The sequence below is a fragment of the Plectropomus leopardus genome, chromosome 4 (genome assembly GCF_008729295.1).
Source record: "Plectropomus leopardus isolate mb chromosome 4, YSFRI_Pleo_2.0, whole genome shotgun sequence".
Taxonomy (NCBI): domain Eukaryota; kingdom Metazoa; phylum Chordata; class Actinopteri; order Perciformes; family Serranidae; genus Plectropomus; species Plectropomus leopardus.
This window is the reverse complement of record NC_056466.1, coordinates 4,606,169-4,633,469: the sequence shown is the minus strand read 5'-3', so window position 1 is coordinate 4,633,469 and position 27,301 is coordinate 4,606,169. Positions and strand designations below refer to the sequence as shown.

The following is a 27,301-nucleotide window of genomic DNA, read 5'->3' as shown; positions in this document are numbered from 1 at the left end:
TAAAAACCATAACAAAATCTCGTCAGACCCATTGTATTATTGTTGTTTTTGGAGTTGAATAACCAAGAGAACAGAGCGGCAGAGGATGATGAGGGATCCCGCCTCCAGGACGGACAGACATGCAATAGATGTTGTAAATAACCATTGAATTACAATTATGACAAAAAGGAAAAAGAGAGAGGGGGGGTTGAAGAGGGGTAGAGATGCACAGCAATAATGAAAACAAATGCATGTCATATCACATTAACAATAGGTGTAAAATGACTAAATGCACTCCATGATAATATTGTCGGTGTTGATAAGAGTCCCATGCGTATATTGATAGTGGAGGCGTGGCTCATAATAATGGCAGTAGAAGATAGCATCAAGCACGATCACGGCATTGGCACAACCAGGACCTGCAATACAGGCGTAGCTTCAGACAGGACCACAGCAATGGCAAATCCAAGACCATGATCAGGGCAAGCAGGGGGTACGGTATCAGTGCAGCCACAGCACAAGCATGACCAAAGGCAGGGTCACAATACCGGCACAGCTATCACCACAATCAGGCGCAGCCAGGATCCGGGAAAACTTAGGAAAAAAGGGTGCAGTAATGCTCCGGAGAGGCAACGGAGTTAGCATAATGCAGTAACCAGAAATTAGTGTTTTCAGAAGGAGGGAGCAAGAGAAGGAAAAAGGAGCTCAGTGTATCATAGAAAGTCCCCCTGGCAGAGTAAACCTATGTCAGCCTAACTAGGGGCTGGTCCAGGCAACCCAAGCCAGCCCTTATTATAAACTTTATCAAAGAGGAAGGTCTTAAGTCTGCCCTTAAAAGTGGAAACGGTGTCTGCCTCCCTGACCAAAACTGGAAGATGGTTTAATGAAAGAGGAGCATTGTAGCTGAAGGCTCTGGCTCCCATTCTACTTTTGGAGACTTTGGGAACCACAAGTAACCCTGGGTTTTCAGAGTGCGGTGATCTTGAGGGTTGGTAAGAACTATGAGCTGCAAAAGGTAGGATGGAGCCTGACCATTTAGAGTTTTGTAAGTAAGGAGAAGGATTTTAAAAATAAATAATATATCTACCCGAGAAATGTCATGGCATAGAATTTGGAAAAAATGGCCAAAAACACCAAACTATGGAACGTGAAAAAAAATGACCCAAAATCCAAGGCTATAGTAAGGCAAAAATGTCAAAAAATGATCCGTCCCAAAAACTGCTGAAAACTGCTGAAAACGGCATAAAATACCTTACCGAGACACGCCATGGCATAAAATTTTGAAAAAAATGGCCAAAAACACCATAATATGGAACGTGAATTGACCCAAAATCCAGGCAAAAATGTCAAAAAATGACCTGTCCCAAAAACTGCAGAAAACTGCTGAAAACGGCATCAAAGACCTTACCAAGCGAAACGATGGCATAGAATTTTGAAAGAAATGGCCAAAAACACAACAATATGGAACGTGAAAAAACGACCCAAAATCCAAGGCTATAGTAAGGCAAAAATGTCAAAATATGACCCGTCCCAAAAAACTGCTGAAAACTACTGAAAACAGCATAAAACAACATGCAGATACACACCATGGCATAGAATTTTGAAAGAAATGGCCAAAAACACCAAAATATGGAACGTGAAAAAAACCAACCCAAAATCCAAGGCTATAGTAAGGCAAAAATGTCAAAATATGACCCGTCCCAAAAAACTGCTGAAAACTACTGAAAACAGCATAAAATAACATGCAGATACACACCATGGCATAGAATTTTGAAAGAAATGGCCAAAAACACCAAAATATGGAACGTGAAAAAAACCAACCCAAAATCCAAGGCTATAGTAAGGCAAAAATGTCAAAATATGACCCGTCCCAAAAACTGCAGAAAACTGCTGAAAATGGCATAAAATAACATGCAGATACACACCATGGCATAGAATTTTGAAAGAAATGGCCCAAAACACCAAAATATGGTAAGTTTTAATAAAGAAAACGACCCAATATCCAAGGCTATAGTAAGGCAAAAATGTCAAAAATGACCCGTCCAGAAACTGCTGAAAACTGCTGCAAGCAGGATGAAATACATTACCGATACACGCCATGGCATAGAATTTGGAAAAAAATGGCCAACAGCACCAAAATATGGAACGTGAAAAAAAACGACCCAAAATCCAAGGCTATAGTAAGGCAAAAATGTCAAAAAAATGACCTGTCCCAAAAACTGCTGAAATCTGCTGAAAACGGCATCAAATACCTTACCAAGACAAATGATGGCATAGAATTTCGAAAGAAATGGCCAAAAACACAACAATATGGAACGTGAAAAAACGACCCAAAATCCAAGGCTATAGTAAGGCAAAAATGTCAAAAAATGACCCGTCCCAAAAACTGCAGAAAACTGCTGAAAACAGGAGAAAATAACATGCAGATACACACCATGGCATAGAATTTTGAAAGAAATGGCCAAAAACACCACAATATGGAACGTGAAAAAAAACTACCCAAAATCCAAGGCTATAGTAAGGCAAAAATGTCAAAAAATGACCCATCCCAAAAACTGCTGAAAACTGTTGAAAACAGCATGAAATACCTTGCCGAGATATAACATAGGATAGAACTTGAGAAAAAACTGCCAAAAACACCATAATATGTAACGTGAAAAAAACGACCCAAAATCCAAGGCTATAGTAAGGCAAAAATGGCAAATATGACCCGTCCCAAAAACTGCTGAAAACTGTTGAAAACGGCATAAAATAACATGCAGATACACACCATGGCATAGAATTTTGAAAGAAATGGCCAAAAACACCAAAATATCGAACGTGAAAAAAACGACCCAAAATCCAAGGCTATAGTAAGGCAAAAATGTCAAAAAATGACCTGTCCCAAAAACTGCTGAAAACTGTTGAAAACAGCATGAAATAGCTTGCCGAGACATGACATAGGATAGAATATGGGAAAAATGGCCAAAAACACCAAACTATGGAACGTGAAAAAAAACGACCCAAAATCCAAGGCTATAGTAAGGCAAAAATGTCTAAAAATGACCCGTCCCAAAAACTGCAGAAAACTGCTGAAAATTGAATAAAATAACATGCAGATACACACCATGGCATAGAATTTGGAAAGAAATGGCCAAAAATACCAAAATATGGAACGTGAAAAAAACGACCCAAAATCCAAGGCTATAGTCAGGCAAAAATGTCATAAAATGACCCGTCCCAAAAACTACAGAAAACTGCTGAAAACAGAATAAAATAACATACAGATACACACCATTGCATAGAATTTGAAAGAAATGGCCAAAAACTCAATATGGAACGTGAAAAAAACGACCCAAAATCCAAGGCTATTAGTAAGGCAAAAAGTCAAAATATGACCCGTCCCAAATACTGCAGAAAACTGCTGAAAAATCAGAATTAAAATAACATGCAGATACACACCATTGCAATAGAATTTTGAAAGAAATGGCCAAAAACACAAACAATATGGAAGTGAAAAAAAACTGACCCAAAATTACCAAAGGCTAATTCAGTAATGTCAAGGCAAAACATGTCAAAATCATGACCCGTCCCAAAACCTGACAGAAAACTGCTGAAAACAGAATAAAATAACATGCAGATACACACCATGGCATAGAATTTTTAGAAAGAAATGGCCAAAAACATAGTCAACAATATGGAACGTGAAAAAACAACAACCCAAAATCCAAGGCTATAGTAAGCAAAAAATGTCAAAAATATGACCCGTCCCAAAACCTGCAGAAAAAAGCCTTGCTGAAAACAGAATAAAATAACATGCAGAATACACACCATGGCATAGAATTTTTGAAAGAAATGGCCAAAAACACCACAATATTGAAAGTGAAAAAAAACGACCCCAAAATCCAAGGCTATAGTTAAGTCAAAAAATGTCAAAAAATGACCTGTCCCAAAAACTGCTGAAATCTGCTGAAAACGGCATCAAATACCTTACCAAGACAAACGATGGCATAGGATTTGGAAGAAAATGGCCCAAAAACACCAAACTATGTAACCTGAAAAAAACGACCCAAAATCCAAGGCTATAGTAAGGCAAAAATGTCAAAATATGACCCGTCCCAAAAACTGCAGAAAACTGCTGAAAACAGAATAAAATAACATGCAGATACACACCATTGCATAGTATATAAAATATGACCTGCCCCAAAAACAGCTTAAACAGCTGAAAACTGTCTAAAACAGTTTGCTGACAAACGCCATGGCATAGAATTTGGAAAAAAAAATGGCAATAAAACACCAAAATATGGATTGTGAATCAAACCTCCCAAAAGTCTTTGTATAGTTCGCTGTCCAAAATAGCATTAAAAAAGTCATAGTACAGTATGTGTTTTGAAAAGTGATATTATAGTATTTGGTTGAAAATCGCATCGAAATGTGATAGAATAGTATATTGTCCAAAATAGCATGAACACGTCATTGTATTGTCTGTCATCTAAAATGGCATGAAAAAGTTATAGGTAAGTATTTCATCTAAAAAGGCATCATATTGTCATGGTATAGACCTCCATCCAAAAATGTCACTGTAGAAAAAAAGTAATGGATGTAGGCATCATGATGTAACCACTGCCTTATGAACCTCTGTTTTAAAGTCTAGAGTATGGCATTTTTTGGTTTTGGCCATCTTGGATTTTTGCAGCCAGATGTCACTTGAGGTGACCACAACTTTAACACTTTAAACAGGTTATACATAAATAAGTTATATAAAAATGTGTCCCCTGTACAGTTGCCAAGAACGGGGAAATTATCCATTGAGAACTTTTTTTTTTTTTTTACCAGGCTGTAAAAATGTTTATACTTTAAATTTGGACATTTTAGTGTCTTTCAGAATTGTCTTGATTTTGGAGCCTGCCTCAAGTGGCCATTGGATAAAAAGCATTTTATCGTACTTACTCTCAACAACATCTTGTTTGTCAGTACACAAAAACAGAAAACCACGAAGTACATGAAAAACCAAACCGAGAGTGAGGGATGGCAAAGAGTGTAGGAATAAAGAACAAAAGAGAAACAGCTTGATCAGTGGAGTTTAATCCAGTTTGTTATTTCATACATGAATGCTGGTCTGAAATACACCAAATTAACTGTCTGCACTCTTCCAAATGTAGGAATGGGGCTCGATAGCCTTTCGCACATCTGAATCCAGGTCTGAATTTGCTTAGCGAATCTTGACATGAAGTTCGCTTGGTGGGAGATGATGTCTTTACAAATATGTATGTAGAAGTTTATAGTTTTGTTTTGTTCTTGCACTTAGTATAATTTTTATACCACTGTGCTGGAATGATGTGTGGCTTTCATCACTGCTCCTCAACATTTCTTAAATGTATTAACCCCCCATTTTTATCTCTTGCTGTGGGGAATAACAGTGATTGCTACTTATTGGGGGGCTAAACTGCAGCTACAGAAGCCACTTTATCGCTCAGCAAAGCATCAGCTAAAACACCAATTTCTCTAAATGCATGAAGCACTTAATGTTAGATGGCTAATGCACATGTCCTTTCCAAATTATCAAAAAAGTGCTTACTACAACAGATGGTAGATAATTATTTAAGCAAGTGACTTGTCATTATTGCCTTTGTCATAAGTACCCTCACACAATGTTTAAGCTCACCGGTTCACTCAGCCAGGGTTAGGGTTAGGTTAGGTTTAAACTTTTTTTTCTGTATCTTGGGGTGATGGACAGCTTGAAGGAGTTTAAAATATATCTTAGTTTGTAACTGTGTCTCTCTGTGTGGGCTGGCGGCTTGACCCTGGCGGGAGGGCACTAGAGGGGTACATTGCTGCTTCCCCGCGCTCCTTCCCCAGGGGATCCGCCAGCGGTGCAAACCCGTTTGTCAGTGTTATTGGCATGTCTGTTTTGTGGCAGAGCTGGAGCAGTGAGAGGGGAAGGAGGGTGACAGGGAGGAGAACTATTGACCCTATCAATAGTATTGATAGTGTTAGAGGATATGAATAGTTTTTCTATCTTTCTTTCTTTCTTTCTCTTCATGTCTGTGTTGTCAGAAAGAGTTAAAAGAGGTTAAGAGAGATCATAGATGAAAGACTCAATAAGAGATTCGGTGGCTGCAGAAAATCTAGAAATTTTACCAATTCAGAATTAGATACAAAAATGGAACCAGCTGTCGGAACCCATCCCCACTGAAGAGCGCAACAATGCAGGTACTTCTAAATGTAAGCTTGGCATGACACATTATCATTCTCAGGATGCCATAAACTATCAGTTGTTTAACTGGCATCTGATGCTCATACGTATACCCATTATCAACATAGTTTCATCAAACCACAAGTCTTCACTGTGATATTATTTTGAAATAAGCTTATACCATGTATAGTAAACATCCAATGATGCTGTGGAAATCATGTCTGAAAACCACTGACACATTTACAGATCTTTGAGTTCACATCTGCTCTCTGCATCACACAGTTATGGCTATCTTTAATTTTCAAAACCGATGTGCTTTCATTCACCTACCAACAGTTGTTGGTAGAATTACCTCGAATATTGTACAAAACAAAAGTCCTGCCAGTCATTCTGACACGAGAAGGCATTTTCTCTGTTGTTTGGCTTAATGTATAAAACTGGTGTTCTACTTCAGAGAACAGAGAACCAGAGTGAACAAACTGTTATCATGTGTCTTACTAAAGTCAGTGTTTTTCAATAAACAACTTAATAATTCTCCTTAAAGAAAAAAAAGTCTATTTTGTACTTCAAACAATGAAAGTATAAGTAATGAGACTTTTTAAAAGTTCCTCTTCCTTGTGCAAGTAACTGAACATTTTACAAAACCTTCCTCTGTAGACTGAGATATGAGTGTGTCTCTATTTTTTTGTTTAGGAGGAGAAAACTGCGCTGTTAACATTTCCATGCACATTAAGGGGGGAGTACAAAAGATTTTTTAACATTTTGTATTTCTAGTAAATCCACGGGCAAGAAAGGTAAGGTGTATGTATGCACACACGGCTGAAAACTCATCTGTGTGCATATAAATAACCGCTTTTCATATCTGACTACAGTTTTCACTATAATTACAGTGAGATGACGGTGTTTCGTTTAATGGCCTGTCACTGTGATGTGTTATGTTCCTCACTTGGAAATAACAGCCTTCTTAGTAATGCTTGCTCTCCTGCTTCCTCCTCCTCCTGCTGCGCCTCCTCCGTGCCAAAGATGGCCGGGGATGGTGAAGGCGTCCACAGTCATGCCCATGGTTTTAGAGGGGATGGCACAAAACTGCTTCCTGTCTGAACTGTATTTGTAGATGGATTCCACCTGGGTGGAGCCAATTGTCCGTGGACCCACACCAGCCAATCGCACCAGCTCCTGTGAGTCAGGATTCATGGTGTAAACGCCCCTGAACTGGCAGCTGGAATCGCGGAAGAGGATTAGGAAGTGGTTGGCGGGACTTTTCTCCATTTCCTGAGATTGGAAGGTGGTGGGAGAAGAGTGCAAAAATTCATATTGTCTGTGTGTGCATGTATGATCTTCAGACATGCAAGTAGTGGTGGAAAGTGACCAAGTACATACAGTATTGGACCACGGGACTAAACTTGCTAACAGTATAAAAAGTAGTTTAGACTAGCTCCACCAGCTGCAGTCATGAAAAGCTGCTCATGTGTTGATGCTTGAATATTAACAAATGCTATGCGTTTGTACTTTTACTTACTACTTCACTCCCAAAATGAGTAAGTGTAGAACAATTACTCATTACGTGTTACTTTAGATTTGAAAAGAAAACTTTGCTTTTCTCACATGCCTCCAAGGTTGACAGAGAATCCAAAAAAGGTGAAAATTCTTTATAAATTGAAGTAAAGGGGGACCACATTTAACAACAGCAAAACTATTAAAAACATATAAAACATTTATTTGCAAACACTCACAAAACTCGTGAAGCATTATGCAAGTCTCATTTATGCAGTTATTGTGCTTCCCAAACACATGCAGTTTTGCAAAAACATTACGGTTATAAACACATCAGTACAAACAGTCTCGTGCACTGCCAAGTAGCATGCATGCAACTACATTTGAACGCATATGCCCAGGCACGTTTAATGCCCGCTGCTTGTAGGTGGAAGTTTTTACATTGTATCGTTTTAGCGAAAACGCCTGTCTTTGGGAAGTACTGGGCATACGGCTGGATAAGTGAGACATAGATTATACTGCATCAGTTGTGTGAAAGTTTGCGAATGGATATTTTGATAAAGTTTTGTTGGTGTTAAAGGTGGTCCCCCTTCCCTTCAGTTCTTTCAGAACGTTTACTTTCTTGAATCCTCTGCTCACTGTGGACGCATTTGAGAAAAACTGAAGTATTCGTCAAAAAATCGAGGTTAAGTGGTGGGTAACTGATATACAAATGATCAGTTTGTGGGTGAAGTATTCTTTTAAGTAGGATTTTAGATGCTTTACTACGGTAAATGATCAGAGTATTTCTTCCACTATTGCAGGCAAGTAACCCATTGATGCTCAAATGTAACAACAGACTTCAACAAATGCCTTGTATTTTTCTGTGGAGGAAAAAAAGGGGCTCATAGAAAAGTAAAATGAATCACTTACCTCAACTATTTTGTTCTTCTGTGTCTCGTTGACCTTTCCAGCAAGACAGCAGCGAGAGAGAGCGTTGTGAATGATGAATTTGTTGGACTTGAAGCTTGGTTCTTTGAAGAGCTTTGGACCTGCAAATATAAAAACGGGATCACCTGTTAATGTTAACCCGTGTCTACAAGTGTAGGCATTTTGGCAATGCATACGAATTCTCAAGAACTGAGGGATACTGTATAGTACTGCACCTGTGTATTCTGGGGCGGGCGATGTTCCATTGGAACCAGACTCCCAGTCCTTATCTCCGTTCTGATTTGCCAGTTTGCTCGGTGTCACACATCCTGATGGTGAATCAGGGCGGCTGTTGGAGAGATATCACACAATGAGCAAACAGCCCCTCCCCTCATATCTGTATTAGAACAAACAGTAGAACTAAATTTTACCCGTAACATCGAGGAAGGTATTATGCTAATGTTAGCACATTACTGTATTAGCACTATAAAAGTACCTTGGCGGTTTCTTAGTGCGGCCACCACATCTGCTTCCTGGCTCATCTGTGGCTGTCAGGTTGAGGGAGGAGTTAGAGTAGACTTTGGTCAACTTAGAGCCTGAAGAAACATAAATGTTAAGACATTAAAACAGTTTTGAAATAATCTGCTAACTATTTATTTTCATTTAGAACTTCTAACTTATGATTTTACCTGTTGTTCCTTTGGCTGGACTCAGAGACAGCTGTGTTTCCTCCCTGGTCATGCTGCGAGGACGGGAGCGGGTTTTCTTAGTGGAAGATTTTCCTTGAGTGGTCGTTTTCTGCCGAAGCACTTTGTCCAAGTCCTCCATTAACCTGAGTTGATGCCGTCGTGTGTACTCCCCTCGCGTGAACTCTCCCCGGCGGGCTGGTGTAGCAGGAGGTGTGAGCAAAGGTGAGGTCGTGCCTGCAGGAGGTGTTTTGGAGGGAGATACCATTCTTTTGTCTGAGGGTGCTGGCCTGAAAATCAAGAAGGATTACTTTTACATGTGTTCAGCTCAGCTGTGGACTTAGTTTAGAAACTTATAAAGCAATGCAAAAAAAAACTTGATTAGCAATCATAAGTGTGTTTGTTACCTGTTTTCCCTTTCTTGCTCATTCCACTGTCTCCTCCTCTTCAGCTCCTCAGCTCTCTTCTGCTGTTTTTCCAACAGTAAAGCTCTACGCTGGGCCATCTCCTCCTCACTACGCACTTCCTCCTACAACATTGCAAGCACAAAATCATATAAAACCAGTCATGGCAGAATCATGATATAATTATTATTTTTATGTACATGCAAAGAAAAATTTCCGTTTCATCTCTTTCTGCAAGCACTAACCTGAAAGACGAATCCAATTCCTCCTCTTGTCCCAGACTCCTTCTGCTCTCCAGCTGGTTCCAAAACCATTTTTGTCTGTTCTCCTTCCGATTCACCCTGTTGTTCTGGCGAATTGCCGGCTTCTGTAGCCAGATTCAGCTGCTCTATGGGGTCTAGGGGTTCTGCTGCAAGTTCTCTTGCAGGTTCCGCAGCAGATTCTGTGTGGTCGCTCATGGAATCGGAGGAAAACTCTTGCCCTTCATCAGTTGGTTCATCACTGCCCCCCTCTGGCCCTCCAAGAGATGACAGCGAGACCTCAAGGAGGCTGCGTTTGTCTGCACCTCCACCTCTCCTGCCTTCACCTATTGCGCTGAATGCAGCAGAAAGGGACAAAGTCTCGCTCTCAAATGAGCACTCAGAAGGAGCGCCGGAGCTGCTCCCACCAGCAGCTCTTGGACAATCTTGGCCAGGCTGTGGTAAGACAGGCAGCCCTCCTACAGCCTCCGTGTCCTCCTGCTCCAGCTCCAGGCTGAACTGAGTTGGTGTCTCACTAGAGGCTGTATCGGAGGTGCTCTCCTCAGGCTGTGGCTGCTGGGTAGGCTGAGGAGACTCTTGAGGAGTCCGAGGGCCACCGATGCGGAAGGAAGAAGAGGTCTGAACCTGACACTTGCTGGGGGACACACGCCGCAAGTGAGGTAGGGTGTCCACATTCTGGGTTGGTGCCAAGACACGGTTGAGCGGGGGGAACTTGAGTTCGGAAGGCCTTGGATGAGGCTGATGATGGGCACGCGGGTGGTGCTTTGGGCTACGGGGAGTGGAGGACGAGTGGATCTTGGTGCGAGGAGCTGGGCAAGAGGAGGAGATGATAGTCTTTGGGGAGGTAACAGGGTGAGAACGCCGTGATGGGGAGGAGGCAGCGGGGGTACTGGGGCCTGGAATCACCCAGGCTTTACTGGCACTCTTTGTAGAAGTCTTTGTCGGGGTTCTTGGTGGTGTCTTTGTTGGGGTGTGAGGAGGAGTTTTGGGTGGTGTTTTGGTGGTACTTCTAGGTGCTGATTTTGGAGCAGTTCTGGGTGTATTTCGAGGTCTTTGGTTGCTCATGAGCTGCTGTTGCTGCTCTGTAAGTTTCTGCATGTCCTTTTGTAGTGATTGTAGAGCTTCACTCAGTTTCTGCACCACTTCATTGCACTCCACCAAGACTGCTTCACCTCCTTTCTCTGCTCCTTTTTTACTTTCAATAGAGAATGTGACCTGCTTCTCTAACCGAGGAGGATTGGAAACAGATGGCTTCTCTTTCTCCACCTCTCCATCCTTTTCTTTCTCCTTCTTTTCCTTGTCTTCCCTCTCCTCCTCCTGTTTCAGTTGCTCCTCCATGCAAGTGAGACGCTCCTCCAGGGTGAGATTATCCACCTCTGCTCCCTCTCCTCCTCCCTCTCCTTGGTCTCTTTTTAGTTGAAGAAAAGCAGTTTTTCCAAGCCTCTGTCTGTGCTTGGCAAAGATTGCTTCGATGCGTCTTTTTTGGGCTTCAATGCTTTTGCGTTTTTCCTCCAGACGAGCCCCCAACTCCCAGGCTTCAGAGCCTGGTTCAGGGCCTCTGGGACCTGGGCTGTCCTGGCGGCCAGGTGCCCCTGCTGGGGTGGAGGGTGTATGTGGAGTTCCTGGAGTTGTCGGGGTTGGAGCAGACGCCGACTCCTCCCCGGGAGCAGCAGAATGTCTCTTTCTGCTGTCTCGTCGCTCAGCAAAACTTGTCATGCGAGGACTGTTGCTGGTGCTGTTGTTTCCCTGGCGATTGTTACTGGGTCGAATATTACCTGGGGCGTTTCTAGGGGTGTCATCAGATGCTTCAGAGGAGTCAACGCTACCATCACGCAAAACAGAGTCGTCATCACGTGACATATCGGAGCTGCGTCCTGATCTCTCCCTCCTCTCCGCCCTTCCTTGCCTTTCAGTGTTGCCCACCTCTCCACCAACAGGCCGGCAGAGGACTCCAGAGCGACAGGGAGCAGAGCTGCTGAGCTGGGAATTAACCTCCTCAGGGGAGTGTAGAAAGAAACCAGCAGGGGCTCCTTCGGGACGTAATCTGGGCTCTTGCCTTCCTCCCAACACTCCTCTTTCACCTTTCTCTGCTATCCTTCCTTTCTTCCGATCTTTGCTGCCTGGAGAATGAACCACCTGTCGTGCCTCCTCGATGGTCGGCAACTCTCCTAGTGGCATTGTGTGCGCATAAGGGCCCCAGGAAGAGCGCTGCGATGGAGCAGAAGCGCTGACCAGGTGGCTGAGTTCCTCTGGAGGGCTGTATGGGACCGGTGAAGTCATTGCAGGGATGCCGGTGGTTAGGCTGTCATTGCTGACGGAGCGAAAGACAGAATCTATTGGGTTTCCCATGACAATGTCAACATCACTGTCCAGCCCAAATGGGATGCTGAAAGTCACTGCGGACAGGGGACGACTGCGGAGAGGTGGATGGTGATGAAGGGATGGACAAATGAATGGGATGTGCCAACATGAATGGTAAAGCAGAAACCACGGAAGCCAAAGTAAGAAGATTTGAAAAAGTAAGATAAAATATGAATGTAGCACATCTACTATAGAAATCGCATGAACTTTTGAAGTATAACTACCTGATTTGTTTCTTTGTCCAACTTTTGTGTTCTAGAAAGACGGATAAAAAAAAATGTCAAAAAGTCTATTTTGAATCAATAAAACACTGTGTGTATTTCTGTCTAATTCTTACCTGGTGACACTGGGGAAGAGATTGGTACAAAGGGCTGTTTGAAGATGTAGGAAGGAGAACCACTGAAATGAAAAATACAATAAAATGCCGTCATTCACAACTCTTATGAAAACAAATGGAAATGTAACATTTCACAATAGTGTACGCATGTTCCAGCTTTGATTCTAAGCCTGAACCAGGTCTTATTTCACTAACATTTCTCAAGTATATTTTAATTTTGATCAGATTTTGTCTCAAGAAATACTTTTGCAGTTTTGGTTCAGATTGGTTTGGGACAGATTTAACAATCAGATTGGTAAGATCATGCCTGATTTTTATACCCTGACCGTCTTTGTGTGGGCAGATGATTTTACCTGTTGCTGTTCCCACTGACAGGACTTGTACAGTCTAGTAACCCTGATACATCTGAAATACAAGGAAACACTGCCTTTTCAGAGGCTGATCGCGTTAGCCAATATAAACAGAAATATTCTCATTACTGTAGTGTCTTGTCAAGTCACAGACCTGTAAGATCAATGGGTTGAATGGGCTTGACAAAATCAGGCTTCTTAATCTCAAACCACTCCAGCAACTCAGCTATGAAGCTCATGATGTTCAACTGAGGAGAAAAGCATATTAGGTTACCATGGGGATTCACATGTGGAGGGATTACAAAATGCAAAATAAGCAAAAATCTTTGTCACTTCAGTGGCATCATCCCAAAGAGCAACAGGATGCTACTTGGAAAGTGGTCTGTCAACATTTCACAGCTGGGGTGGGCAGTTTTATTTTGATGTCAGTGGGCAAAAATCCCATAATAACCTTTCAGTACATGTAATTCAAGTATACTGAGAGAAAACTAGACTTCTGCACCTCCTCTTGGCTCTGTTTGTCGTCTTTAGAAAACCTAGCCCGTGACGTAAGAAACAGGAGGTTTCCACTGGCTGCTACAAAAGCAAATGCACCTGCACTTCCCCTCAGATGGTAAAAGCATGATTCAGTGGCGCAAAATCCTGCAGAAAAAGTTGTCACTGCAGGAGGAGGGCGTATTTTCAAATTCTCCCCTTTCTTCCCCTTTTCCTGAAAACTGCCTACCCCAGCAATGAAGAATAACTACAACACCCAGGCTGAAATCCTGTTTGCACTGCATTAAACACTTATGTGCATGCCTCATTTTCCATCCATATTCTGTACTCCTCACACTAACTGTAATGATGCATCTTTAGTGTATTAATTGCAGTGTAAATGTCATAATGCTTACATGCAGGACGGGTGGAGCGTAGAGCAGGTCCTCCACAGCGAGGGGACAGCAGCTCTGTAAACTGCTCTCGCAAAACTCTCTGATGAGCTGCAGGTTGTACAGACTGTCAGCCACTGACATGGTGTCCTTCAGACACACATCTGGAAGGAGCAACGGAAGAATTCATAATTATAAGTATGCAGCATGTAAGGTGAATAAGCTTGTGTCACTTGGAAGTGGCAATCAAGCACTTTTTGACTCATTGTAGATACAGCAAAATGTATCACGTATACTACTATTAAGTGTCAAAAATAAATGCGTAGGTATAGCAACAAGAAGTTCAGAGTATTGCTCTTCTAGTGAACATAAGATTCATTGGAAACCTTTTTCTTTGGGCCATAATTTCAGATGATTAGTGTGTGGCTGCATACATCAGCTAAAATAAATATTTCAACATCAAAAGTGTACATTACAAGTATGCTTGTGTGTTTGAGTGCATGTGTATACCCTCTAGAGGCAGCAAGCTGGGGCAGTAGTAGTGCAATGTAGCAGCTATAGCGCAACCATTAGACAGATCTTTGACCGCAGAGACCAGGGGGAAAGTAGGAGTCAGCTTAGACTGCACTTTGTCCTTCCTATAGCGAATCTACAGAGGAAAGGAGAGGGAAGGAGGAGAAGGAGAGAGAAGAGGGTAAAAAGAGGAGGCGTTTTTGCAAAGACAGAAACAGAAACAGCAAATGGGCAAGTGAGGGGAAGAGAGGAAGGATCATATGGCAGAAATTACAAATACATCATATTTAAGATAGTTAGAACCCAAGACAAAAGAAATGTACAACCAGCCAGAAGTGTCCCTCTTTCAGACAACAAATAAAACCATCAAATCAAACTATAAAAGCAGCCAAACTCCAGGAAAATTGCAGAGAAGGAAATCCACAGAAAAAAAGCGCAAGACCAGTGATGCCTCAATTAAGAAACATCTGCACACACACATTAACCATAAGTTGCAGTGCAAAGGTTAAAAAAATTGCAAAAAGGGAAAAAAAACATAGATTAATGAAAAAACAACTATGGGTAGAAAAATGTGAGTGATTATTAGTGAAAATGAAACGTTTGTCCTCCGGTGTCCATGCAGCAGAAACAGGCACTGACGACACTGTGAGCCTTCAATTCTGATCACGTAAAAAATACATAATCAGATGAGAAAAAAAAGTGAATTTTATCAAAGTGAAACACTGCATCACTCTTTTAATGTGCACAAGAGATAAAATACACCCAAAAGGATCCAACACAAAACAAACGCTGCAGGTGCATCAGCTGCTGAATGTTACGCAGCCTTGTTGGAGGAGGTGAAAAGTTCTGCATCAAAGAACAGCATCCAGTCTCATAATGCCTCCTATAACATGGCTTTGTAACACCCACTATAAAGAAAAGCAGCAGATAAAAATGGATACATACTGGTAATAGTTAATGAGTTCTTATTAATCCATCCAACCTCGGGGTTGGAATAGTGATTAGTTTGCGGTCTGTCAGTCAGTCAGTCAGTGTGGAGGAGGTGTGGCGATTGGTCAGTCTGATAGTCGAGTGCGTTGCTATGGGAGACGTGGAGGATGATGGTGTGAAAAAGAGCGAGGTGTTATACGTTACCACAGGCGGCTTATTCCCCGACTCCTTCAAACAAAAAGCGATAGCATGCTGGATGGGGGGGATGGCAGAGAGAGGGAAACAAGTATAAATGACAAAGGGGCCGGTAATCATGGGAACCGCCACACCACAAAGTCACCGCTCAGGGAGAGAGGAGTCAAAGGAGGAGGAAAGGAAGGGGACAATCAAAGGGGGCGCATATTTCTTTCAAAAACATGGGAAGGCAATGAGAAACTTGAGGAGCAATTATTCAAAATTAACAAGAAATTAGGAAAAAGTACATTTTTTTAAATTGAAAATAAGTTAAAAAATAAAAATAAAAAAACTGGAAAGAGAGATTTTTTTAAAGAAATTACTTGAAAAAAAACTGCTTGAGAATGATAATAAATCCTAAAATAATTTTAAAATTATGACGATTATACATATAGTTCTCTGAATATTTTTCTCAGGGTTTTGTTTTTTTCAAATTTCAATTAATTTTCTAAATCTACAAATTTCTTGCAATTTGTGGGACATTTCTTACCAAGTTGTTCATTTTTTTATCCACCATGTTTTTGAAAGAATTCAAAACAATTTGTTCAGAGTTCAGAGGTTTTAATACTTGTCAAACGCATCTGAGAGCACCACAAGAAAAGTGGCGTCGATCCAGGTTTCAGAGGATTAATAATCAGTGAGGGAGTAATTTCACCCCCCTCCCTCCTCTCCAACATCTCCCCCCCCCTCCATTCTGATAATCTGGGCAGTTTGAGATGAAACTAATGACTGAATGTAACAAAGTCATAAACACCCAAATGTCCAAAACATCATCTGGTCATCATAATAAAGCAGTTACAGGACATCTCTAAAGAGTCAGTTAGAAAAAAGGTCAGCATATATTTTACAGACATCAAACGCTAAGGCACTTTTCATAACGAGACAGATAAGAGTTACGTGAGGCATCTCCAGCAGGCACAATAATGTCAGCCATAGCAGATGGACAGACAGGAAGATAGACGGGAGAGGAGAACACTTACGGGGACTAGTTTCCAGTACCAACGGTTGGATTGACACTGCCAGGGAGAGCAAAGCATGACAGAGACAAAATCAGGGGGGAGAGAACAGAAAAGCAGAGCAAGGTTGATGTTAGAAGCTTCAGCAACGCAGCTACAGTATGAGAGACAGCTGCATCATAGCAAAACATCATGCACGTGTGTGTCAGTGTGTGTGTTTTGTTTTCTCACATTTTCCTGAGCAGGCTGCATGTCTGTGCATGTCTGCGACTTGGTGGGCTCTTCTTCTTCTGTGACTTCTCTTAACTTCTGGTTGAGCTGCACGAAGTTAAAAGAAAAAGTTCAAATGACAACAACCAAAATATTAAATATATGATTAAAGGGTAACTGTGATCTTCAGAATCAAACAATGACACACAGGCAAGTAAATCCTATATAAAGGATAAAACTAAGTATACACAGTATATAAATATGAAAAAATGTTAAAAAAACTGAAGCAATATGGCCAATAAGGCCCAACATGAATGGAAAATTCATAATAGATAATTGTGTTTCACTGCGTACAGGTCCAAGTATTGCTTGCCCCATTATTTCTTGCTTTCATCGTTAGTAATCATGCATATAATTCATTATACAGCTGCAGTTCTTCATTAGGCAGGCCAATGAGGTAACTGTTAAGGTCTTCAAAAAAGAGCTACTTTTCAGTAGCTCACAGGACGGAGAGACACCTGTACCAACAACGGTCTGATGATAAAAAGAAGGTAAAAACAGTGCGTTCTATCTGGTTTTATTTACTTTTACTCTGGGCTAACTCCACACCAAAAACTGATCATTTGCATAGTTAGGTCTTATAGAAAGCATGCTTTTTGGTATAATTTGTATTGAGAACTCTACTGAGCTCCCAAAAATCATATTTCTTATGGTTTTGAAGGCTCAAACATCCCAAAATAGAAGCTGCAGCAGATTGGTTCTCACTGCTGAGGCTGTCAGTGCCGTCATGTTGAGTAAATGTTTCGGTAAACTACATTTTAAATAAGTGTTCAAAAAAGTGACCCTGTCCTTTTATCAAAGAACTAACTGATTTTGTGGTCTCACCCTGTTGACCCAGAAGAGCAGAGCATTCTCCCATGGAGCCCCGACACCCATCTGCTCCGCCTCCGCCGCCATCTTCACCCTGCCCACCGCCTCTTTGGCGACCAGCGTCATCAGAGCGTCAATCAGGGCGAGGTGGGCTTTCTGCATTAATCACAAGAGGGACAATTTAACCATCTGACCTGATGGTCTCTGTACCCATGGAGACGGATTTAATCAATTACAAAATCAGCAACGATAACAACATTTTTTTCATACCTTCTACTTTTATCCCACCACATTTTGACAAAAATACTCTTATTCTGTCTCTCCCTCTATATATATATATATATATATATATATATATATATATGTATATTCTACTTTAGAGATAAACATTGACATGAGATAATCTTGCAAAATATCACCTCAATCCCTTCCTTCTTTCCATCTCTCACTGCAAATCAAACAAAAATTTTAACTAAGAACCATACATCTTCATATGACACACGCATATATACAAACACCACACACAAACACACCCACCGTTTTGATGGGGACAGAGCTGAGGTCCTCCTCAGTGACGTCTGCATCCTGGACCTTAGGAGCGAAACCTTTCTTAATGAGGAACTGAAGCAGCGCAGAGTTATCAGCCGGGGACCCCTGCGACGCTGGCTGAGAGACCCCTTGCGCCTGAGCCAGCAGGGCCTGGGCTCTGCAGTAGATCTCCGGGGAGAGAAGCAGCTTGGAGACGGCCGGCTTGAGGTGGTCTTGTTCATACTGGTCCTTGTAAAGCGGCTCCCGCAACTCCACAGGGACATTTTCTGAAAGAGAAGACAGAAGACAGTCTTGTTGAGCTTTTAGCCTTACAAGCAGGGTGGCTCTGGGGATGGAAATGTCGGTATGTCGGTTGGTCCACCACTTTGGTCCAGATTGAATTATTTAAACAACTATTAGATGGAGTTTGAAAATCGTTTTAAATTCATTTTACCCAGAGGATGGATCCTCCTGACTTTACTGATTCCCCGACTCTAGCGCCACCAGAAAGGTTGACATTTTTAGATTTCAGTCAAACCAAGACAGATTTCCACAGAAATAAGTTGCAGACATTCATTTTCCCAAGAGGATGAATTCTACTGACTTTGATGATCTCTTGACTTTTTTCTCTAGCGCCACCACAAAGTCAGCATATTTGGATTTTAGTAAAACCATAACAACGTTTGGATGGACTGACATGAAATATAAGACAGATGTGCATATTGCCCAGAGGATTAATTTTAATAACTTTCGTGGTGTTTTGAATTTGGCTCTCGTGCCATCTGCAGATCGAAGTTTCCATTTATTTTGTGAATATTTTAAGACCTTCTTCGTGGATTTCCACAAAAAAAAAAGAAAAAAAGAAAAACATATCTTAGAAGATAAATCCTACTTTTCTGATTTTCTGACTTTTTCACCCACATTACCAGGAGGTTGGCATTTTTGGATTGAAGTTAAACCATGACAACATATGTGAAATGAAATGTCAGACAGGTAAGCATGGTGCCCAGAGGATTAATGTCAAATGATTGTCAATAACTTTTTTGAGCTCAGTCTTTTGTAGTTGACATATTTCAACATCTTTTCAGTGGATCTGCATTCGCAGAAAATTGGTCTGGACATTCATAGTTCCAAGAGCGTGAAATCTGAATGACTTTTCACTTAGTGCAATCATCGGGTCAAAATTGCAATTTGTCAAATGGTCACTTTGGTTTATGACCAGTTATTTGTAAAAGTAAAGACATTTACATCAATTGTACTTTCTCTTAGCATGCTAAGATGTTGAGCTAAGATGTTGAACATGGTGAAGATTTTACCTGCTAAACATCAGCATCTTAGCATCATGAATGCAGTTGCTGAAGCTGAAACACTTCTGCTCAGCCTTAGAGCTGCAAGAGGGAAAGAAACTATCACGCTTATGAACTCAAAAGAGCTCAGAATTAATATTTTAGTGGGTGGCGGAAGTTGAAAGAGTCCACTCAATCATTATCTACAAGCAGAGATAATTATCAAGAGAGAGTGGAGGGACTCATTCATCCTCTAAAGGATGTTTTCTGAGCTGCATGTGAGAAACAGAGACATCAAGTTTATAGTGCAGATATAAAATATTTCTTGCTTTCCTGTAGATATAGGAGATGGGGAAACATGAGTCAGCTTCCATGCATTGTTCTACTCTGACTGCTTTGTCCCAGCTGGAAAAGCTAACAATTGTCACACAGGCTGCTGCCGAGAAAACGCATTCCCACTAAATTATCAGTTCTGGAAGAGAAAACCAAATAACCAGTGGATATAAGTCGGGGTCGACTGATAATGGTTTTCCTGGGCCAATACCGATACCGATTATTAATAGCTAGTAGTAGCCGCCCCCTCTACTTGGAGTAACTTTCAGAGGGACCCTAAACTGTGTGAGCTGATCACTACAGGGGATTTTGAGTCACCTTTAAAAGATTGAGAAAATAGCACTTTTGGTCAGTGTGATTGCTACTCTCACGCTCACTGAAACTGAAAATTGCACTGAGTACTGAATTACTGTATTTGACTGTTCTGTGTTGCATTTTAACTCTTTCTAATGTGTGATGGTTGTATTTGTCTGCTTGTATTTATTGCTGTAACAGTATTTTATGCTGCCCTCGTGGCAAGGTCGCTCTTGAAAAAGAGATTTTAAATCTCAATGAGACCTGGTTAAAGAAAGGATATATAATAATCGGCCAGGCCCATAATCTGTCAACCCCTAGATAAAAAGTTTTCCTACTATGGAGATTAGATGACAGTCAATGACAGCGTCTGACTGCAGGGAGGCTGCAGGAGATGATAATGTCATCATCTGCATGAACAGCTCAGCTAGGTCCCCCACACTAGTGTGTCTGTGTGTGTCTGTGTGTGTCTGTGTCTGTGTGTGTGTGTGTGTGTGTGTGTGTGTGTGTGTGTGTTTGTGTGTGCCAAGTAATCTATGGTGTGCACAGCCAGGAGCTCAGACCAGTATGAGTGGGTCATTTCATAGATGCTTGCAGACTGTGGACACAAAAAATGCACACTTCCCTGGCTGACCCATATTCCATCTCTGGAAGGCTGTACAAGGAGTCGGGATAATCCTGAAGATTGGAGGGAATATCAGAGTCTACATCTCTTTCATTTACTACTGCAGTCAGTCCTCGTTCCCTTGAAGCCTTCATCTGTCCTTACACATCTAACTGTGACTCGTAATGAGGGCAACAACTGTCTTTCTCTCTGTAACCTTTATGTAACTGTAACTCCATCTTCCCATCCTGAGGAGAAGAGAAATTACTGCATATGAATTTGAATAGCAGCCTCTATCTGTGTCACTACATAAACAACAGTTGAAGCACACACTCCACTGCAGTGTGACACACACTATTTGGGGTTAAACCCTCCGCCTTTCACACTCTGCAGCAGTGGGAGGAAATAGGACTGCCGTCACCATGGGAATGGTGGAAATGGGAAAGTGGCCATTCTGTCCTGATCACAGCAGAGGCGATGAGACTGGACTGCAGAGCAGGAACCAGCTAACCCATTTAACTAAACGCTGATTCAATCAGGGGACGAAACAGAAACATGCAACTAAAAATGCGCAACAGAGTAACATTGTATGCATTGTATGAGTATGATCATGTAGAAATCACCAAAAAATATACAAGTTGTTAAGATTATAATAATATGACACTTATTCAAATCTCCTTTCCACCATGCCTCATACAAAATAAACAAACACATGCTTGGGGATAAAAACCACTGTCATTTATTTTCTAAATTATTTGATTCATTGTTTCGTCTGTAAAGGTCAGGAAATAGTTAACTTAAAGGGATACTTTGCCGATTTCAACCAGCTTTTCAGCATAACAATGTAGCAGTATATGTAAATGAACTAAGGCAGACGTTCCTCCATCTTACCAGCATGCAGATCTCCCTGCTCAATTTTTTGCTGACTCTCAGGCTGTTGCTCAAACTACAGATTGTATCCTTCCACATTTTCATAAGCCCGCCACCACAGACACAAAGAGCATAGAAGTGGAGTTTGACAGGAATCTGCGCCTCTTTTTCTCTCTTCAAACTCAGATTAAACTGTAAAACTAGACAGTTCTGATCAAATATAAGATATCGTGTAAATATATGGCCTCACTTAAAAGGTCTTTAAAAACATATTTGAGCGCACTGTTTGGCTGAAATAAAAGAGTTTGTGAAAAGGATTTGGGTGTCCCACTGTTTTTTTAGGGGTGTAAATCACTGGTTTCATCACGATACCATGTTATATCGATACTTTGTACTATCTGCTTATATCGTATTTCTGTTCAAAGTCTACCACGATACGTTTTTGCTTCGCTTCAATTTAGGGACCTGCGATCTATATAAGCTTAAATTATCTGCTCATTTACACGATCGGTTACAGAAGAAGCTACCACCCTTTCTTTGCTTTTGGCCAAAAAAGATTAAAAAAAACATAATTGGAAATAATTAAGAACTGGTTCATAAAAATGTTTTATTTTAATTCTAACCATGATCTTTTCTCCTAAAACTTCAGGACGGCCTGACTTGAAGACAAACTTTCCCCAACATCCTCAAAACATGGATTAACAGCAAGATCTTAGTATAAAACTCAATAATAACTGTCAAGGATCACAGACAAAACAGCTGTCTTCTGTAGGTCACATTTCCCCCACATATACAACATGCTAACGTTATTAACATAAACCTATGGCATTTTACATGACAGAAATTAGCTTAGCGGCTAGCAGACTTTTCCTCTACTCATAACTTAACAAACTTACTATTATTTATGCCTTCTCTTACTCACCGCTGGTTTAAGTCCCTGCACCTCCTGACAGAAAATCACAGATGACTTTCAGTCTACATGCACGTTTTTTCAGTCAAAGTTGTTGAAACACAGCAGCTAAGGTTAGCAGGAAGTCAGTGAGGTGGTCGGGCAGGTACCTCACCTTTCCTCAGTACTGCTTTTGTTTACATGTCACGTGCGCCGTCGGTTGACTCGCAGTTTCTCCGAAAACAAAACATTTCCACACTGCTTATTTATTCCTGAGTAAATAATAGTAATATCATCATCTTTCTCTCGGCTGCTCGCCCATGATGTACTCGCCATCATCACATAGACTTTCAAAATAAGAGCGTGCCTGACAGAGGATGCTATGGATTGATGTTTGCACTTTGCATCCTTAGTTGCTCATTTTATTGCAAAAACAGAGAGACATGTAAAGCTGCGGCCAACCTGGTGACTAAATGATTACTTTACTGTGATTAACCTTATAAAGGAGATTTAAAGAGATGTAACCCTTACCAATGCCCTTATCCTAATCCCTAACCTTCACCGCCTCTCTTATAACCTAATACTTCTTGCTAGCCAAACAGTAAATCTGCATCTTCAGGGCCTCCACTTTCAGACCAAGAAGTGACGGGGGCTGATCATGGACTGCTGGGCCCTGCCACCAAAGGAACCTATGGGCTCCTTGTCCCCACCCCAGACACAAAGAGTAAGTGGATTGAGAGAGAGAGAGAGCTGCTCCTTTCTTTTTCTCTCTCTCTAGTCATTTTTTTAATTCAAAGTGCAAAGCACAATTATAATTAAAATACTGTGAATGGAATTAACAACAGATCAAACCAACAATAATAGTAAAATAGAGTTAAGTGCATAATTAAACTAGTCTCTCTAAAACTCAGGTCAAAAGGCAGTGCGAATCAAATGTAGATTCTTTTACAGTATTGTCTATTTCTTGCCTAACATGTTTTCAGAAACATATTTTAGTGTACTGTTTGGCTGTAATACAAGAATCTATAAATAGAAAGCTGCAGCCATACTGTTTCCTGTATTATGAAAATACTCAGATCAAATGGTAAAACTAAGCGGCAGAGATCAAATATAAACCAAGATGCTGCAACTGCGATGCCTATTTCTTGCCTAAAATGTTTTCAGAAACATATTTTAGTGTACTGTTTAGCTTTTATTCGAAACCGTTTTTTACTGGCTACACGCCATATTGTTTCATGTGTCACAAAAGCCAAGTTTGCATTATGTCACAAGCAGGAGTGTTTATTGGTGGCACAGTGCATTCTTGTAGTTGTAGGTTTCCTGCCTCTTGAGCAAAAGCAAATGCCACAGCCATTTTCTCTATTTTCGCTGATCATATAACACCAAATTCAGAAGTATTTGTGTTTTTCTACTGCATAGACAACCAAGTTTTATGAAAAGACCATCTGTTCAGCAGCAATTTACCATAGCCCTTTCCAGAGATTTTCTTCACTCTCTATGTTAGATAATATAAAAATAAATAAATAAAATAACAACAAAAAACTGGAAGAAATGTCCTTAACGAAGTTCTTTTTGTATATATTTTTGAGTAGTCATCATCAGTTTCAGGTAAAATGAATCTTAGCTGAATCAGAAGTGTGTATGAATCCCACGTGTGGCTTTATTAGTGCTATTTTCTTAAGGGCTTCCATTAAAATTCTATGAGGCACCCAGTGGGCATTTTCCAGTTGACAGACAACAATAAGCCTCCCCTGCTGAGACATTTTCAGCTCATCTCCCCTCCTGTCGCACTGATTGACCGGACCCAAATGTAACATGAAATTCTGTCAGAAGCTATTACCACAGCAATAAAAAAAATAAAATAAAATAAAAATGGATTATTACATAATTCAAACCTATGCAACTTTACTATTGCAGCATGAACCCACAGTGTGACATCACTCTTAGTCAGCAGAGACTGAACCCACGGATAGAGCTCTGTGACTGAAGTGTGTCATTCCCACAGAAACAGGAGTGAAATAACAGAAACAGCAATGAAACAATACGGTCATTAAATTTTGATTATGAATGTTAGTTATTAAATCTGCCAGTTTTTCTCTGTTTCCAGCATCCATCTTTACAGCTTTTCTCTGTTTTACATGACTGTAAAATCAATATATCTTAGGATTTTGGAATGTTTAAAATAGCAATTTAAAGACTGAACCTTGTCCTCTAGGAAACAATCCTTCATTTTCACTATCTATCTATTTACATTCATATATATTTTACATTTTATAGGAAGAAAATAGTTTAGCTAGTGAAAATACTAATGAGTTGCATATGTAAAAAGGAGCACCAGTATGATGTCATCCAATAAAATACAACAAAACTTAAACATTATGAGCCTTATTATATTTTATTTCTCTCAATGGTATTACATTGAGTTGCATTAGACCTTATTGGTGTTATATTTGTGCACCTACTGTGTCTTTAGCTACAGAGAATATACATTCCAATGCTGACAGGCATATGTTTTCTTATTTATTGTTTCTAGCAATTTTTCAATAATAATTCGTATTCTTAAATTTGTAGACATTTGTACATTTGACATTTGCATTTATCGACAGACCTGCAGCAGCTTTCACCAAAACCACTCCATTGTCTTATAAGAGCCACTGTGTCACCTTCACTATAGTGCCACGCGCTATAGCACAGCGTGCGTGCGTAACACTGACACAAATATTATGCAGTCCTGACCCATTTACAGCCAGTCTACACATGTCCATACATGTTTTTGCAATCATTTTATTAAATTATTGATGATATAGCTTATAGGTTTGTGTCTGCAGGTTATTTTAATTCTGGTGGACCCCTCCACAGGCCTGCCTGACAAAAGGCTTTGTTGCACTGCAGCGATGACAGCCTCCAGTTCCTTCATGCATCACCACTGAGGAGATTCCTCCTGACAGACATCATATTGATGTCAATAATTGGCTGAAAACGCTTTGGTGATATGTAACCTAGATGCAGAGTTAAAGCTGCACAGGCTGGAAGGGGACGCGCAGGTTAACCGGGTTAATGATCAGTGCAGCGGCGGTGGATGAGGATGGATGCTGAGCAGATGGATGCTGGAGGTCCCCTCGAAATAAAACGCAAAGTGGAACTCAGAGCTCCATATATAGCTGGATGAATTATTAAGCGCCCCACCCAAGCAGCTGCGCCTCAGCGATGAGAGCAAAAGACGGGAATCTGTACCTGCAGAGCCATACGATTTCGACAGCAGCCACCGCACGCTTGCGCAGATCTTGGCCCGGTTGAAGTCATACTTGTCCAGCGGTTTGATCTCCGGCACCGAGAACGTTTTCTTCATCGCGCTGGGAGAGTCCACCATGGCCGCGCTGCGCCGCACGGACGACACGGAGGCAGCAGGAGCAGCACCGCACCGGGAAAATGTGAGGAGGAGGAGGAGGAGGAGGAGAAGGAGGAGGAGGAGAGAGGAGGGAGGATCCTGTGATGTAGACACACGCTGGAACATAACAATAACGACAAGACGACGACGACAAAAGTTAAACAGAGATAGTGAAAATAGAAACGTGTGGATTAATATTATCCCATAATTAATCAAAAAGCAAATATATGGGGCATAAAATACAAATTAGGATGTCCGCCTGGCTCCACGCCCACGTGAACGTCACATCATGGCCAATAGGGGATGTCACAGAAGAAAAAAAAAATCCGAAATTATATATTCACGACACATGCAGCAGCAGCAGCAGTAATATGCCCAAAAATGTTCTGCAGAATTACAGCATCATCGTTTTTGTCTGTGAGAGCAGTTTTCTAGGCTGGAAGCTGCGTGTCAGTGTCCCCTTCTTCCACATAGAGGTGCCATTGAGCAAGGCACAAACTTTGTCCCCCAGACTTCAATTTAACCAGGTGACCTAGTCAGTAAAAACACTGTATTTGTGTTGCCAAGCGCAAAAAAGAAAAAAAAGGTTGATTCTGAAGAGACAGCATTAAGGTTAATTTCAATGTATTTGATTCACTGCAAATTATACCCAATAAAAAGGGATTAATACAACCTCCATGTATCATCATAGTCAGGTGGTTAAGTATGTAAAACAACAGGATGCTTCAAAGGACTTTTCAAGGAAACTTTTAACCAATTTTAAGACTTAGTTTTGTACAAATAATCTTATTAAAGCATTGCAGGCAGGTATAAAGGGTAAGTAGTGTATGGTCATTCAAGATTTGTAACAATGTGAATGAAATGTGGACTTTTATGCAGAAAAGCTCAACTCACTTGACAAAAATAAATGAAAAGATGGATGAAATTAAATTAGAAAAAATGTGTGAGTCAATTAAGACCTCACAAATTCAAATTTAAGACTATTTAATGTCTCTTAAAACCTGATATTTACAAAATTGTACCAAAGAGATTGTAAGACTTTTTAAGGACCCACAGACACCCTATTTAAGTGATCTCATTAAGGCTGATCGTATAGCTTACTATAAAAGCAAACTACACCCAACATATGAAGGGTTCTTTTTTCTGTCAGAGTAGGACACAAAATGTAGTTTAACATACGTCTATTCTGAGAAACATTTTAAACTGGCCTAACATAGTTTTTTTAATTGTGTAGGAATTTGTGATATCTAGTGGTGAAGGCTGCAGATATCAACCAGCTGAGACAGCAAAACCCCTCTTCAGATGATATTGTCTCGACTGTCTTCATGTGCAAGCCACAAACACCCCTGACACAGGAAATCATGAAGATCACACCAGAGAGAATGACATCAAAAAGTCCACAATCAGCAGCAGAAATCCAGATCTAAAGTTTTCTCTTTTGTCCAGATGCAAAATACAGCGACTCAGAAACAACCTTCTTTCTATTAAAGCATTATCTGCAGTCCTAACCAAGATAGTAAAAAAATATTTGACCTAAAAGAAACAATTTATACTTTATTGCTATCTCGAGGCTTT

At 40.8% G+C, this 27,301-nt stretch overlaps 1 protein-coding gene across 3 annotated transcripts; it reads right to left on the bottom strand.

Moving 5' to 3' along the window:
* Positions 1 to 5,045: 5,045 nt before the first annotated feature.
* Positions 5,046 to 25,780, bottom strand: LOC121942099 (calmodulin-regulated spectrin-associated protein 3-like). 3 transcript variants are annotated; one of them, XM_042485199.1, is made up of 19 exons: positions 25,573 to 25,780; positions 18,072 to 18,349; positions 17,550 to 17,690; positions 16,686 to 16,772; positions 16,479 to 16,514; positions 15,469 to 15,516; positions 14,332 to 14,470; positions 13,846 to 13,985; positions 13,110 to 13,203; positions 12,959 to 13,010; positions 12,606 to 12,667; positions 12,493 to 12,523; positions 9,893 to 12,320; positions 9,651 to 9,772; positions 9,247 to 9,533; positions 9,054 to 9,153; positions 8,794 to 8,906; positions 8,561 to 8,679; positions 5,046 to 7,426 (listed from the first exon to the last, which is right to left on the bottom strand). In XM_042485199.1, exons 1-19 carry the CDS (start codon positions 25,706 to 25,708, stop codon positions 7,097 to 7,099), a joined length of 4,743 nt encoding a protein of 1,580 aa, XP_042341133.1. In that variant the 5' UTR covers positions 25,709 to 25,780; the 3' UTR covers positions 5,046 to 7,096. The 3 variants fall into 3 exon arrangements, with proteins under 3 accessions (XP_042341133.1, XP_042341135.1, XP_042341134.1); XM_042485201.1 differs by having other exon boundaries at positions 9,893 to 12,218; XM_042485200.1 differs by lacking the exon at positions 15,469 to 15,516.
* Between the last annotated feature and the right edge of the window lie 1,521 nt (positions 25,781 to 27,301).

Bases quoted from the DNA above. Each gene is read 5' to 3' on its own strand.
- LOC121942099 (XM_042485199.1), bottom strand. From the start codon at position 25,708: ATGGTGGACTCTCCCAGCGCGATGAAGAAAACGTTCTCGGTGCCGGAG. The intron at 13,011-13,109 runs GTCTGTGACTTG...CTTGTATTTCAG, and splicing joins TCAACCCATTGATCTTACAG to ATGTATCAGGGTTACTAGAC. The intron at 7,427-8,560 runs GTAAGTGATTCA...TTCCAATCTCAG, and splicing joins AGAAGAACAAAATAGTTGAG to GAAATGGAGAAAAGTCCCGC.